Raw genomic sequence first — 16,468 nt, 5'->3', positions numbered from 1 at the left:
ACGTAAATTCTAAATGCCTTTGAGTAAGGGTGAAATACCTCATGGAATTAAGGCACCAGAGGAGCAATACCACTCTACAACAGAGCTCTGAAGCTGTTATGGAAATTGCAGCATTTTTCCCTCTCTTCATTTCGATGCCTGTTTCTAAGCCCTCTCCTCTGATTTTTGTCTGTTCCAGGCAGCCTAAACCTCTACTGCTGATACTAAAGAGCAAATTGCCTGGCGGTAGAGGATCCTCAGCAACAGTGCTGAGGGAGAAGGTTACATGACAGCAGATGTCATCTCACACTACCCAAGTAAATGTGTAATATCTAGAGCTGCCTTCTATGCTACAACGTCTGCAGGTTTCACACACGCTCTGAACTAAAAGCCGACAACATGCAAGAGATTGCTAAAATTTTTATTGCCCACAAAATCTATCACTTGCACTTTGTATTAAGCTCACAGTTTTATAATAATTGATAACAGTCCTTATCATTTCAATGTTTGGCTCAGAAAAAGAATGACTGACAAGCCCTTTTAAACAGCACTTACAATGCAGTATCTTGCCAGACACAGAAGCTGTTTTTAGACTAGTAAGCTGAACCATGGGACTCTTATCTGTAGCATTACAATCCCAGAACAACCCCTGGCATGGTCTTGGTGTATGCCAACAAGGACTTGTGAACAATTAGGAGCCACAGCCTGTGACATGGCCCAGGCCAAGCAGTCCTTCTCAGCAGGAACTCTGTGTGCAGTCATCATGCCTTGGAGATAGAGAGTTTAACATCACCTCCCAAACCATCCCACTTGAATTTGTTCAGACAGCAGGTCCCGATACTCATTAGTCAGCTTCTACAGATATTCCCAGAAAGTTTTATTCATATCACCAAACCCAGAATGATTAATCATCCTAAGCTTGTCTTGATGCAACTCAGGGTAGGAAATTCAAAAGGGCAAAGATACCACCACAAGAACCTTCTTTCTGTTTTCCAGAGACTAGAATAGTCTCTACATCAGGGACACAGAGTCAGCACAAGGTTAGAAGGTAATCTGAAGGGCATTGATATGCAAAACTAAGAACAATTAACCAGTGTGGGAAAATGTGCTAAAAAATAAACACTAATAGGTACTACAGGTAGGCAGGATTCTTCCTGACTCTCACTGGAGTTCTCTAAGGTTTAAATGGCCATTTGCTGAGCAACCAAAACCACATTTGGAACTAACAGAAGAAGAGTTTTCTTAACTATTTCCACTAAACAAAACTGTTAGTGGACATGCATACACTCTTTGCTTCTGCTTCCACTAGTTTAATGAAGCAGATAAACATCCTCTACTAGCCTGTTTACATGATCTGACTTCGTCCAGTCTGACAAACAATACCAGTGCAGCCTGTCTTGTAAGCACTATGATGAGAGAAGAGTACCTCCCAGTGAAAAATAACAAGTTGAAATCCAAAACTGATTTCTCCATTAGGCACTGACGTGCTCACTCAACTTGCCAGCAACAGCAATTAATAAATCCAAACTCCAGACAGGTTTTTACAGTCCCATGAGATGTCATTCCTCAGCTTTACTGCTCTAGAACCAAAGCTAGCTTATTGTATTCAGGTGAGCTTGCAGTGAAGACATACCCTTAGATGGCTTTCCAAACCGTATCAGTCAAAACCTGTGCAATATGTTTCTTCCAAAACAAACATTTCTTATAATCTCCAATATTACTCATTTGCTTCATCGTCCTTTTGCAGGATGAAAGAAAACAGTTTTCAAACATCAACCTTGATAAAAGACTACTCTGTGACCTAGACACTATTGTTGGTTTACCAACAAATTCCTAAGACTACCATGTCAGGGAAGTTTATCTGGCATCAGGAATGAATTAAGTGGTTCTCAAAACTTGATGATAACTCTGCTCAAGTTATGAAAGGATATAGGACGTACGAAACTGCCACCACCCAACTGAAGACAAGGCAGCAACAATTCAGATTTCCACTTAAAAGAACTTCCAAAAATAACATCTGTATTCAGTTTTTTCACCTTCATGCAGCTGAGATGCTATCATCTTGTCTGAGAAAAGCGAGCTGGAATATGAACTGATTAGTCAATTTTTCTGCAAGTTGAAGAGATTCTCTGAAAGCCAGAGCTGTTCACTTGGCTATCATGGAATAATAGAATATCCTGAGTTAGAAGACACCCAAAAGGATCACTGAAGTCCATCTCTTGGCCCTGCACAGCACCATCCCCAACAATCTCACCATGTGCCTGAGAGCATTGTCCAAACTTTTCTTGAACTCTGTCAGGCTGGTGCTGTGACCCCTCCCCTGGGGAGCCTGTTCCAGTGCCCAACCACCCTCTGGCTGAAGAACCCTTTCCTAATATGCAACCTAAACCTCCCCTGCCCCAACTTCATTCCATTCCCATGGGTTCTGTCACTGGTTACCACAGGAGAGATCAGTGCCTGCCACTCCTTTTCCCCTCATGAGGACGTTGCAGACTGTGATGAGGTCTCCCCTCAGTCTGCTCCAGGCTGAACAGACCAAATGATCTCAGACACTCATAGAGCTCCTCCTCCCTCCTGTGAGGCCCTTTGCCACCCTCACAGCCCTCCTTTGGATGCTTTCCAACAACTTAATGTCCTTTATATATTGTGGCACTCTAAGATGCACACAGGGCTCGAGGTGAGGCCACCCCAATGCCAAGCAGAGCAGGACAATCCCCTCCCATGCCCGCTGGCCATGCTGTCCCTGACGCCCCCCAGGACACACTTGGCCTCCCTGGCTGCCAGGGCACTGCTGGCTCACATCCAACTTGCCACACACCAGGACCCCTGGGTCCCTTTCCACGCCACTGCTCTCCAGCCTCTCACTTCCCAGGCTGTTCATACACCCAGGGTTGCCCCATCTCAGGTGCAGAATCTGGCACCTGCCCTTGTTAAACTTCACATTGTTGGCCTCTCTGCAGGGCCTCTCCACCTCTGAGAGTCAACAGCTCCTTCCATTTTGCATCTCTGGCAAACTTACACAGCATCCCTTCCAGTCCTGCCTCCAAGTGATTTATGAAGATGCTGAAGAGCACAGACCTGAGGATGGACCCCTGCAGAACCACACTAGCGACCAGTCACCAGTCTGATGCCGCCCCATTCACCATCACCCTTCACGCCTGACCCATGATCCAGCTGCTCACTCATCACTTGATGTGTTTATCCTGATGAGTGCTGGACATTTTGTCCAGAAGGATCCTGTGGGATAAAGTATCGAAAGCTTTACTGAAATCCAAAAAGATTGAATCAACTGTCACCAGTCAGCTGGACGGATAACCTCAGGAACCTTGCTAACTCATTCCTCAAGCAGCCCAATGTCTGCTCTCCTCATAGCCTGGGCTGAAGTCTTGCTGGCACTTTTTCTCCTGTCACCAGAGATTTGAACTCGATTGTTTCATGGCTGCTGTGGCCAAGACAGCAGCCAATTGCCATTTCATTCACAAGCCTCTCTGTTACCAAGCAGCAGTTCAGGGAGGGCACCTTTCCTCGCTGGCTCCTGTAGTACCTGTACCAAGAAGTTACTGCCCAGGTGTTCTAGGAATCCTCTAGACCTGTTTGTACCAAAATACTCTAGTCTGATTTTCAACTGCAAGAGGATTACATTAACACAAAAGGACTAGAAGAATTCTATCCTGAAGATACAACCATTATCTCTCCTATTTTTTATTTGTCTGTTTTTCAACTCTTCTCCAGTTTAACCTCTCTTCACTTGTATCTCATTCCAAGAAAAGGCTATCTTAATTCATATGTCCATTAAACTGACTCACAAAACAACACCTTCATAATTTTAAGTAACAATGCACTGTTTCTTAAGTCATGTAGTGATATGTAAGAAGTAAAGGAATTACACACTGGATTATTTTATTTCAATTTTTGGGTTATACTTGATGGGAATTTTATGAGCATTAAAATCTAAATGTATCTTAACTACACTAACCACAATGTTTTACCCTTTTCTGTGACTTTTGGAGCAATTTGTGTTCTATCAAATAAGGAATTACAGCTCTCACATACTATTTAAATGTATTATTAACTTAAAAAAGGAATTCAAGAATGGATTCAAATACTCCTTCCAGAAATAAATGTTAACTAAGGCTACAAAAACTAAATAGAAGAAAACATCTTAAAATAACAGAAATACTAGACTGGCCACTACATTTTTGGATCAAGAAGTCCCGTTACAAGTAAGCAAATTATTTGAGTAAATACTGGAGGAAGACAACCTGCAACAGTTCTATTACAAATTGTTCAATATAACTCCTGTTACCTGAAAAACAGGCAATTTCTACAAGGCCACTACACTGCTACCTAAAAAAAAAGCATGCAACTAAGAAACAGAAGATATTTCCACTTGGAAGCCCATTTACACTTCCTAAAGAAACTGAAGTCCAAAACACAAACATCATACTCTGTCTTTCAAATCCATGGGTTATGACATGTTAGTTGGTCAATTAAATAAAAAAATAAAAAGAAAAAATATCCCTTCATAAATAGCTAAATGCTTACCACTTTTTCAACATCTATTTCCTCTTCACTTGGGAAGTCAGAAGCACCATCCAGCATCTCATCAGCAGAATCATCAGTTTTTTCATCCTCTTCTTCCTCCTCCTCATCTTCCTCTTCATCCTCTTCCATATCATCAGCAGTTATATCAATAGTGGGCATGTAATCCTTTTTGTGTGCCCTCTGTTCTGGTGCTGTCAGGAAGTCACTTTTCTCTGACGTATCACCTTTGTTATCTACTTCACTCCTATTTTCTAAAGGGGGTACAATGCTAGATATTTTGCTCCAAGAACTGTTAACATGTGTTAGAATATCATGGCCTGTTTTCATTTCTTCTAGAGAATCACAAGCACCTTGTTGTTTGCTGCCTTCCTGCCTAGCTATGTTTCCTTTGCTTTCCTCCAGATCAACTCCATGCTCTTCTACTGAAGCATTATCCTCTTCTTTTGCAGAACCAATTTCAGACCTACTTCTTGTTTTCTCTCCTACGTTTTCCACTTCTATAGAGCCCTTGTACTCCCCGCTTTCCATATCTGGCTGTGCAGCATCACCCTGGAATTCTTGCTTGTTCTCAAACAGTTCAGTCTCACTTTCTTCCTCCTTGATCTTCACCTCTATATCTTGCTCTTGTTGACTGTCTAACTGCCCAGAATTTGTTCTGTTGTCCTTGTCCATCTCTATCCGTGCATCTTCTTCTTCCTCTTTTACTGGTTTCTCCTCCCATTCAGCATGTGTTTGTTCCTTCCCATGGTTCTGTGCAGCCTCCTGATTCTCAAGGCTCTGTGAATGTGCACTATCCAGAGGAGCAACTGAAGACTCATCTGATGACCCACAAACAGAGCTAGCTGAAACTGCCTCCACAACAGTTTCAGAACTGACAGAATCCTCTTTCTCTTCAGAAGCTCCTTTTTCTTCCTCATCATTTGGCTTCTCACTGATGTACGAATGGTCAGACGATACAACATCTGCAGAAACATCATGTTGAGAAGAAAAGCTGTCATCACAAGAACTCTCTAGCACCTTTGAGTTCTTCTCCACTATCTCTAATGTAGTGGAATTCTTATCACGGCTAGGTGTGACTGTGCCAGATGCTGACCCTTCAACAGCATTTGACTGGTTAATCGACAACTCATTTTCTTCTTGTTTCCCATGTGGCACTGTGACATCAGACTCTGTAACTTCCGTGTCACCTGCCTTCCCATCCTCCTTCTGCTGAGCAGCACCTGAGTCCTCTTTCTTGCATATTTTCCTGTAATCCTTCTTCATCTGAAGAGATGCAAAATGGTGAAGAATAGAGTTTGGCACAGTCTTCTGTCCTGGGAGCTGAAGTAAAGCAAAACTTCCAGACTGTAAAGGTATGAGATTAGCAGTGGTGGCTGACAGACCACTCGAGGTGCAGGTTATTTTAGACTCTGAGGTTGTTTGGTTTGTGACATTGCTGACAGCAGAGGAAGAGATCCTCAGAGTCAGAGTCCCTGCCTGTGATACAAAACTTGTTACTGAAGGAAGAGAAGATGCTTGAGTGGCTGGGTTGGATGGGGGAGATAACTTGGGTACTGCAGTTTGTACAGCTGAATTTGCAGCAGGAGAAGTGGAAGACACAGAGGAAGTGGGAGAAACAGGTGACTCAGGAGGCTTGGAAGGTGCAGGCAACCGGATTCCTACAATAGAACCTGTGAGGAAAACAAAACATCAACTGAGACTTTCTCAAAGCAGCTTTCCAGTTTTAGTATTAGTATCTGATGCTGTACTAGAAGCAGACTCCACTCTCAAGAACCATAATGGAATCAGGTGTTTGACCACAAGTTCTCAGTGGAAAAGTAGGTCCTGCATAAAGACATTTTTTTAAGTAACACCACAATAAAACACATGAATTGGCCACTCTAAAACTAACAGACTTAATGTTAAGTTCTAGCATTAAGCTTTTTGATCAAAAAAGACATAGCATTGAAAGTCTTGCATTTTACTTTCCCATTTTACATTTATTAGAAAATGAGGAAATTGGGGTTTTTCAAAGAAAAAAAGAAAGTAAAAAATAGTATTTAATTTTAAAATATTTTTGTTTTTCTCTCGGAAAAAGACTTCCAAGGAGAAAAAAACTACGTCAAAATTACACAGTTATACCACCATATTTTTTACCTTTATGAACTCTTCTGCAGCATTTCAACACTCCATAAACAAGGAGGAAAAATATTACCAACTGGTAACTAGTTTCTCTTTTTCAGCAAGAGCCTCAAAACAGAAAGAAATTAAATAAACTTGTTGACTGATTCTTTACTACACCTCATGCTCAAACCTCAACTAAAGCTCAGCATTGTTTGCTCTTCTCCTCACAGTTTTATCTACTATGCTTGCTTCTGCTCTCCCTTCCACCCCACTCTGTCTCCCTCTCTTTCAGGTGTGTTTTGAAACATGGAGAACAGAAGAAAAGGTCCTACTACAGAGCAAACCTGCATTTAAAGTACATTTGGGTTAGAATTTACAAATACATAACAGCATACCCAACCTGAAATTTCTAACTCTTCCAATCCTGTCTTCAACTGTGTACTAGAGAAATAGATGAAAATCACATTTATTTTTCTTCTCACACTCTTAAGGAGGAAAAAAACTGGCAATTTCATACTGTAGCATAACATTTCATCTGAATACCTTCTGTAAACACACGAACCAACCTGGAAACCTAGCAAAAACAGAGCAGCACATCCAATGAAACATGGGTAACAGCTCATTCTCTTTAAGAGAATCTCCAGCAAGAAGTGTTTTTGAATCACCAGGTCAAGTCTTGCAAGTTGTGACAGTACAATGGACATGGCTCCACTGCCACACATACACACAGGCTCTTTTACTTGCTCCCAAAATCTGTTGACTTAGCTATTAACTGCACTTTCTGAGTACTATACACATGGTATTTAAGCTGCATTGTACCTGAATAATTACACTATGTTCTTCAACTACTCACACAGAACCAAATTAGACCCTGTTCAATTACTTTCAGCAGGTGAGAGCATCACAGAGACCTTTATCTCATTGTTCATTTCTGTGTAACACACCGGTCGGTCACGAGAGAAGCACTGGACTTTGTACCTGGATTGCGGAGCATCACTGGCTGCACGCTGGGCTGAGCACCCGCAGTCCGAACCTGCTGCAGGGGAACAAGCTGAATGATCTGCCCATTGGGATGTCTGAACAGGTTCACAGCCCCAGGGCTCCTCAGGGGCTGAAGGACCATCTTCTGCCTCTGTGCCACCTGCGTGTTCAGCGGTCGCAGAGCAGAGGCCGTCTGGTGCACCGGAATCAGCAGCAATCGAGGTCCAACACGTTTGTCTGTTCCAGGAGCTATCTTTGGGGGAGTCTTATTTGCAGCTTGTGGAACAGCATCTTCTGAAATATTTGAACAAGGTAGAAAAAAAATCACTTGAAGAGACTGCCTTCAAGTCAGTCATTATTCTTAATAAATGCAAGTGCAAATATTTTAGAAACAACTCCATCTCTTTTAAATTTATTTGAAAGCAAGTTTTCCTCTTTTTATCCACAGAATACATGGAACCAACCAGGTCAGAATGGAAGAGTTTTGGGTTTTTTCTGTGTAGCTCCACTGACATTTTTCAACCATGACACAGGACAGTAATTCCCTATCTAATTCCTGAACTCTGTGCCAACCATAAAATTCTAGCAGTCATATCTGTGCTATATATTTCTATAGGTCAAGGGATGATGTGAGGCTTCCAGCTCACTTCACAGCAGTAACTGACCAGATAGTTACCTTTTTTCCTTTCTCTACCAGTTCAGGCTGGAATACAAAAAGCAACTTAAGAGATGACATTAGCGTGATGAATAGGATTTTTTTATCCTGTTTTGGAAAGGGGGGCAAGGCAAGAGAATCCATATTTAAACTGAAACCAGATGAAGAGTGTATTATAGCTGTGAAAAGAAGCAGAATTAAAAAAACAAGTGTTTGCAGTAATAACCCAAAACACCTAAGCATTACCTCTTTTTTGAGGACTTGAATTAACTCCTGATAGTATCACTGGAACAGAGACAGCAGAGGAAGTCAGTGTGGTCACCACAGGCGTAGCTGCTGCAGCTGTTGTCAGTACAACTGTGGAAGTGCATGTTGTGACAACAGCACAAGTAACAGTTGGTGGTGTTACTACAGGTTTTGGGAATGGCGTAGCTGCTACTGCTGCGACAATCCCTGTTGCTTTTGCTGTGTTCACAGTAGCAGGAGGAGTGGTGGATGGAGCAGTACAGGTGCCGATTCCAGGTGTAGCAGGAGCAGCTGTAACTGCAGTCGCAGGAGGAGAGCAGGGAGGTTCACTGGCTTTTGTCTGGCAAGAAGTGGTCACAGTAGATGCTGCTACACTGGTACTTTCCACAGTAACTGGAGAAGTGGTGGTGGCTGCAGTGACAGCAGAAGTGACTGTGCACAGAGCTGGAGATGGCACTGAAGGAACCACGGGAGCAATAACCGTGATTGGTGTGGGCTTGATACTGAGAAACTGTCGCCCTGAGGCAGCCTGGCGTGTGCTCGCTCCGGGAATCTTCTGCTGTAGAGTTCCTGCTTTGTTTATCACAAACTGGGCAAACACACCACCAGGTGAGGGTCGGGCAGCTGCAAATAAAAACTTGCAGGTCAAAATTTCAATAGAGTTCCTCTTTGCCTTTCATGAGGTGCTACAACTGTAATTTCAGTGTGACTTTGAGCCTCCTTTTTCAATGTACCTTGTAATTAAATCAAAACCTTTATGGCAGTCCTGGATATGCCTTATTCCACTACTGTAGCTTTTTACTGCATTTCTTCCCAGATACACAAAGAATCAGCTTTTGAAGGGTTGTTCTTCACAGTGAAACTATGGACAATCCTAACTAACAGTGCAGGAAAACAAACATCTAAGTAAAAAAATGGACTCCAACTATTTTCTAAACATCAAATTCTTTGTGTAACAGCTTGTGCCATCTTACGGTTTTTACTGGTTCTTGAATTTCATCCCCCTTCTACTGTATTCATTTTACACAGGCACAGGGGAAAGGGATGGGAAAGATAGAGAGTTTCCACACTGACATTCATACAGCTGCAGACTAGATGGAACAAATTTAACCAACGGAAATCAATCAATGTTAGGAAGATCCTTTACCTCATCCCTTACTCTCCAAGGGACCAGAACACTGCATTTACATCACCCCAGATGCCTACAGCACACAGATCACGGACCAAGACCAACTTAAACACTGCAGTTATTTATGCACACAGCATTCCTAACCCAGACTATGCCAGAACTGGTACTTTTTACTTAAATCACAAATGTTGCAATGACTTCACCCATCAATGAAACACAGCCAGCTCTTCCACACTACATAAACACACAAAACAACAAGTTTTATTACAGGACAAGAAAAATAACACACCCATTTACACAGCAAAGAAAATTTAGGCAGAAAGAATAATAGACAATCAATCAGAAATTAAAGTTTTTCCAGGACACAGGTAACATCCTTTTCCCTTGCAAAGCTTCAGATCTTTAAATAATGTGTGGGATTATGTGGATGGGTACTAGACCTCTCTTTTTAAACTATGCAAAATGTAATATTTAAGGGCAACTTCCTCTCTTGCCACACTGGGGTAACCATTCCAGTACCAACTCAGACACACAAGTGACTCATGAATCTTCCAGTTTTGTTGGGTTTTTCTTTAAACTCAAAGTGCTGTCTAAATCCAACCCTGTTTAGCTTGTGAACTCCAATGAGATTAGAGACTGGCGTGGTTATTGGCTGCACACCTGCTGGTTCCACTAATCCAGATTTGGACCATCTTGTCTTTCACTGCTGCTTCACAGATCTTTGGCGGTCACAAGAATTATGAGGGCATCATCAACAGAAAATCTAATCAGTGAAGAACCACGTTATTAGTGATACTTCACTCATTTGAAGTTAATCTGTGTTTGATGAAAAGCAATTAAAAATTACAGTAACGAAACGCCAAACAAAAATTCCAGTTTATGTCTGGAGAGTCTCCATCCACTCTCGTCTCCTGAAAATATGTTCTAGTAGCATTAATAAAACAACTAATAGTCAACATCTGTAATCTCACTCTGAAGTCAAAATAAAACTCTGCTTTGAGGAGGTTATTTATTGCAGAGGCATCTCAGGTAGGCAATGCAGCCAAAGGCAGCATGCACTGTTGCACAGAAATCAACATTAATGCTGTACACTCACTCTGTACTTCAGCTTCACGCAATTTAAAACACAGTAATAAGTTCCAACCTACCTATCTGTCTCTGTGCTGGGACATGGGTTTTCAGAGTCGTCACAGTGGGGGTTGAAGTACTGCTGGTGGAAGATGTAGTTTTAGGAGCTGATGTTGTGGGCCCCTGGACTGATGGTGTCCCAGAAGCAGGAGTTTTAGCACTGGGTGCTACCTTGGAGATCACATTACTGAGGGCTGCGATATCAAGTACTGTGGGCTGCAGCCTGCCTGTGATATAAGCTGCTAGCCGATTGGCAGGATGTAATGCCCCCATCTGTCCCAAAAGCAGTTTGGCCTGAGGATACCTTTTATCATTAACCTGAAAAAAGGGGAAAAGGGAAACTGTGAAAAGAACGCTAATTCACCACTTCTGGAGAAGTGTTTCATTCCGTGGGACTTCTAAAGGTCCTTTTCAAAAAACCATTGCAGTTCTGAATGGGAATTCCTAATTTCCTCATTGCTCAGGAGAACTTCAAACATCTCTTGTTTTATCTTTGTAATACAGCTTTTAAATGCTGCTCAGACTCTCGCATAAAACAGAGAGTCCAAGGAAATCACTGAAATTAGGTAAGAGTGAAGCTAGCACCTGTTTTTTTCTTCTCCCATGCTTAAGCTGTAGTCCTGAATAAAAAAAGGTTCCCTAATTGAAGGACAATTTTGGATAAAATTATCAAACCTAATTAAGACCTAGTATCACAAAAGGAAGAATACTGATCACATATACATTGAGACAAAACTTTAAAGAGCTTGTAAAAGCTGCATCAACTTTTTTCTTATCCACACTGCTGTCTGATACTGTAATTAAGGTATGATGAGTTCCCTAACTTCAAATTCCAAGCTGTAGTCGTAATGGACTGCACAGGAAAAAAACAGAACATCTTGCTGAATGTCAGGCTTCATGCCTAGTGGACAATGTGAACTTTTGTAGTGCTGCACTTTGCTTTTATATTGTTTGATAATACCTTCTAAAAGCCAAATGTATTTAAGACACTACTAAATAAACAGTAGTTTTTATTGATCAACTTTTATTGAAGGTAAGAAATCTCATCTTTCTCTCCCCCCTAGCTTCTCTTTCTGAGGGTGAAGTGTCACGAAAACATATTTTACTCTCATTTTCTAATTCACATGATTTTCCTCAAAGTGGTTTTACTATAACTACAAATAGCTATGATGGCAGAAAAAGATCTTCATCCTAACCCTGTAGTTCCTACCACTAATTCTTAACATTATGTCAGCAACATAAAACTGCAGGGAAAAGACCCTGTGAATTTAGGATTATGAAGTCTCTTTATGAAAAATATATATTCTACAAAGAGGATTCAGTCTGTTAGTGAAGATTAACAGTAAGCTGTAGCAAAAAGCAATTTAATGTTTACATTTTCATTTTAAAGTTTTGTCCCAGTGTATACTTCCCCAGAAAATAGTCTTTCTGTGGACTCACAATCATTCATTTAGAAGCATTATGTGTCAAATGCACCTTCAGGGGGTTTCACAAAGAATTAAAAAGATCTTGAAAGAGATTCTGCACTTGGGTCACCAAGACCCAAATTGCCAAAAAAGACAAGTTAAACCGTCAGATTTCAGGATTCCAATCAGATTTCCTGTTATTGAGTAAATCTTGAAAGGGATAAGCTTATGGAGAGGAATGCCACCAGATACCAAGAACTCTTGTCTGGAAAGGCAAGACATTAGAGTGTTCTCCCCTTCAAGGAGTTCTGGGATAGTACTGGATGAAACTGCATCTAATCTCCCCAGTAAAGGCAGAGAGACCCACCTGAATCAAGCCCGAGGGGCTCGTATTAGCATTGCATTTGTAGACAACCAGCTTTCCTGCAGGAGAAACCCCTGCATAGAAAGGCAAGCCTTTGCCCCCAGGCAGCTTCTCCCGCGCTTTCTCCACTGGCTCTGCTCGCATGACCTTTACATTTTCTGAGTTATTGCATGATGCCACTGTGCTATCAGGAGTCTCCAAGACAGGGATCTCGGGCTTCTCGTCCTTGTCCTGGTAGGACGGCACTGAAATTTTCACTCTGGAGGAGCAGACAGAAGGATGGTTCTCATCCTGGGCCTTGTATTCCGATGCCAATTCAATAGTGAAGCTACCCACTTTGAGGCACTGTGGCGCGTTACTGCTGATATGCTGTGATAAGATGGTCAAGATCTTATTGTGATCTTCCTCCAAGTTGCAGTCAGAGATAATCTCGATAAGTTTGGTTGGTTCACCTTGAGTGGTGTGATGAACATAGGAGGTGGAGAAAGAGTCCCCCTCACTACGGGAAGAACACCAGCTTTTCTCTGAGAAAGAATTGAAATAGGTTTCTGCAATACTATGGCATTTTAAGCACCTGGAAGTCAAACAATTTCATTCTGCCCACACCTCCACCCTTAGCTCAGCTCCGCTGCTGGCCAACAGCAAGTAAAAGAACTGTTCAAAGCATCATTTCCCTTGCAGAGCTTCACAAACAAGCAAAAACTCACTGCAAAACTAACGTAATGATTTCTCACAGTTCAATCCCTGCAGCCATACCACGTCACGTTGTATCCCATTGCATCACAAGCTAAACAAAGCCGGGTTGTTTCAATACATGGGTGAAAATTCTCAAAACACACCAACATGGTAGAAAGCATCACTGGTTATTCAAGGTGGCACTTTTCTCTTTCAGTCAGAAAAGCACTAGTGTCCTACAATGGCATGAGGGGACATGCCACTAGCAGAAGTGTCTTTTGCAGATGTGTAAACAGAAGCATGACCTTTTGTTGTCATCAGAGCTACAATGCCCTTTTTTGCATAACTAAGGATGTTGATCCCTGTGTCCTGGCCATTTTAATTTCAACTACCAAAGCACTAGCATTTTCAACTAATTGTATTATTTTTCCATTCCCATCCTTAAATGTAGCATGTGCTGTTGTATACATTAAACAGTAAAAAGATCAGCTCAAAAAGGCAGATATGGTTCATTAGTGGATGACACAATACCTCCAGTATATGTCTCATTTAAGGTTTGTAACATGGTTTGGGCCGCTTCAGATGGAAAGAGAACATGGATGTCTAGCCTATTTCTTCATGAGCTAGAAACTCAAACCCAGTATCACTAACACAGCAAAACTTCAATTTTCCAACTTGAAATAAACAAATTCAACATCAAACAATTCCAAATAAAACACAAGCACTCCCTTGTCCCAACCAGTTCTATGTGAAGAACACAAGGATCCCATCCTCCCAGTGCTACTTGGATATTTAATTCTTCAGTAACTACAAAGTGATAGTAAAGAAAAAAAGTGGGAGGAAAAAATACCCAGACAAAGCAAAGCCATTCATCTCCATTCCTTTCCAAGTATCTAATCATCTGTCTTGAATACAAGTCTTCTGTGCAGTTTTATAATTTACTGCTAAACAACCTACTGGCAGCACTGGTCACTTAACACTTAGAGCAGCAGCAAGCACTGGATATTTAGTCTGCTGTATCTCCATGTGCCCCCCTCCAGCTGCTAAGAAAACAGGAAACTATGCATAAGATTTTTATTAACAACTCCCCCAGCACACACATTTCTGTTTCATCAGTAGCTACCTTTTTAAATAAATACCACAAAAACATGTAACTACCAAGAAGTGGAATTATACTCCAGACTCAGCTCTTACCTCTTGATGCGTCTTTGTCTACCTCACAGGTTGCCTTCTCAGGAGACAGAAGCTCTGGTTCATGCTCCTGCTGGAGGAAAGAAATGCAAGAAAATATATCTTACCCTATATATATTACTCCCACACTAAAAATCACAGCACAGAATTAACTAGGTCACCCCAAATCAGAGAAATATGTTGTCTTTGTGTTACAGGCTTCATCTCAGAAGAGCTCCATTAACAATGAACATTTAAGCCTTACATGATAATGCACTTGCAGCAGACAGGAATCTCCCCAGACAAGAAAATGTAATATCACAATAACAGGATAAGTTCACCAGCACTACAAAGTGATTTAGGCTCCACCTTCCACAGCACTACCACCACCAAATGCAAATCAAGCCCTCATGTCATGTAGGAGTTTCTGGGGAAAAAATTACTTAACCATTTTCAACATTTCTGCCTATTCTATAATACACACTAGTTACAGTGTGACTTCTTACCTTTATACTACAATTCTGTGAATCACTTTTGTCTTTTTGCTGCTTTTTCTCCTCTCTCCTGTGTTCATAGGCTCGCACCCTTGCACAAGTCATTAAACTTTCAAAGTACATGTAGACAGGATCCTTGTCCTCCTCTCTAATCTAAAAGAGAAAAAAAAAAACAGATACAAAACCCTCTTTTCTTGTTCTGGATGCACATCAGATTCACAAAACAGCTTTGCTTTCTAAAAAAACTTCAACATAAATGGTTCAATAGTAAGGGTCAAAAGAAAAGTGTAGCATTTAAAGCTAGATCTGCCTGCTCAGTATCATCACATAGCCATGACCAGCTCCCTGAAATTCAAACACATTCAGATACTCTTCTAAGTGGAGAAACAAATCCTAAGTGTCATGCCTTGTCTAACATTATCTGGTATACATTAAATAGCTACTCTGGTATGTTTGTTCTTCAGATATAACTACACTCCACTCCACAGCTGTTTTTCCTCTACTGCTGCTGCTTTTGTCTGATACTAAGGTGAGTGGAGATGCAAAGCCAGATTTTTAGAACACTGGCAGTGAAATCTCAAGAAAGAACAAAAAAAAAAAAAATACTCCAGAGCTACACTGAACATTCTGTGTCTCTATCCCAACATTTTTTGCAAGTAATTCATACTTAGATAGGCTACATTATGTAGCTATTAACTTTTACAAACATTACAGGACTAAAAATAATTTTGACAAAAATAGCATATATTACTGTATTTTTAAACTAGGCTATTAATGAATCATAATCACCTTCCACCATCTCCATATTGCTATAATAAATTCTCAACAGAAGATGGATATAGTACAGATCTATATCCAATGAAGCCATCCTAGCTTATCAACACACCTATAGGCAGTCAGTCCTAGGCTTTCACCTCAAACTTCTCTAAAATTGCCTAGCACAGAGATTTTGGCAGTATTTGTTTCAATTTTCAGTACAAGGAAAAACATGCATCTTTTTTTTTTTCTCTTACCACTGGATTGGGTCTAGGAGTGTACATTCTGACTGGTTTTGTTCCACTGGAAGATCTGCTCTTACTAGGAAGCCAGACCTCTGGGCTGAGCGGTACCATAGATTTAACTGGTTCAATAACAGATGGTGTTGGGACATAAATTGGCTCTGGATCTACTTCACCTTCCACCCTCACCCACAATGGACAATTCCTAACAGGTTGCTCTGGTTCTGAATCACAGATAGCTGAAAAAAAAAAAAAAAGAGAGAAATAAAGATTACTTACAAATAAAACACCATCTAACACAGCAGTAACAGAATTTTTTGTTTAATTTGAGGTCTAGCCATGCAGCAATCACTAATCCAAACTGCCAGAAAATACTTCTGGATGCTTTTCTTGCTTCAAATTCTAGTCAAAAATGACTGGGATTTGTCTACAAGGAAGAAGAAATGAAAATTAAAATGTTTCTAAACTAATCCTTATTTCTCACTTTTACTGTGATAGAAGATCTGAAAAACCATTGAAAATTAGTGACTTCCACTGATGCTGCTTACTGGAAAACTGCAAAACACAACCCAACCCCCCCCCCCCCCCCACCCAC

At 41.1% G+C, this 16,468-nt stretch overlaps 1 protein-coding gene across 9 annotated transcripts in view; it reads right to left on the bottom strand.

The window, feature by feature from the left end:
* The window catches only part of MGA (MAX dimerization protein MGA), a 57,781-nt gene that overhangs the window by 13,518 nt on the left and 27,795 nt on the right, over positions 1-16,468 (bottom strand). For 6 of the 9 annotated variants that reach the window (XM_041404639.1, XM_041404560.1, XM_041405004.1 and 3 more), the window contains 8 exons: positions 15,889-16,112; positions 14,888-15,028; positions 14,406-14,475; positions 12,540-13,060; positions 10,787-11,084; positions 8,510-9,133; positions 7,606-7,902; positions 4,525-6,194 (listed from right to left, as the gene is read on the bottom strand). In XM_041404639.1, coding sequence (XP_041260573.1) covers positions 4,525-6,194; positions 7,606-7,902; positions 8,510-9,133; positions 10,787-11,084; positions 12,540-13,060; positions 14,406-14,475; positions 14,888-15,028; positions 15,889-16,112 — 3,845 coding nt within the window. The remainder of the gene's footprint in view (positions 1-4,524; positions 6,195-7,605; positions 7,903-8,509; positions 9,134-10,786; positions 11,085-12,539; positions 13,061-14,405; positions 14,476-14,887; positions 15,029-15,888; positions 16,113-16,468) is intronic. The other 3 variants (XM_041404920.1, XM_041405175.1, XM_041405259.1) reach the window with 3 other exon arrangements.

This window comes from Onychostruthus taczanowskii, unplaced genomic scaffold (genome assembly GCF_017590055.1).
Source record: "Onychostruthus taczanowskii isolate IOZ18803 unplaced genomic scaffold, ASM1759005v1 scaffold1, whole genome shotgun sequence".
In the NCBI taxonomy this organism is placed as follows: Eukaryota; Metazoa; Chordata; class Aves; order Passeriformes; family Passeridae; genus Onychostruthus; species Onychostruthus taczanowskii.
This window is presented reverse-complemented; position numbering and strand designations above follow the sequence as displayed.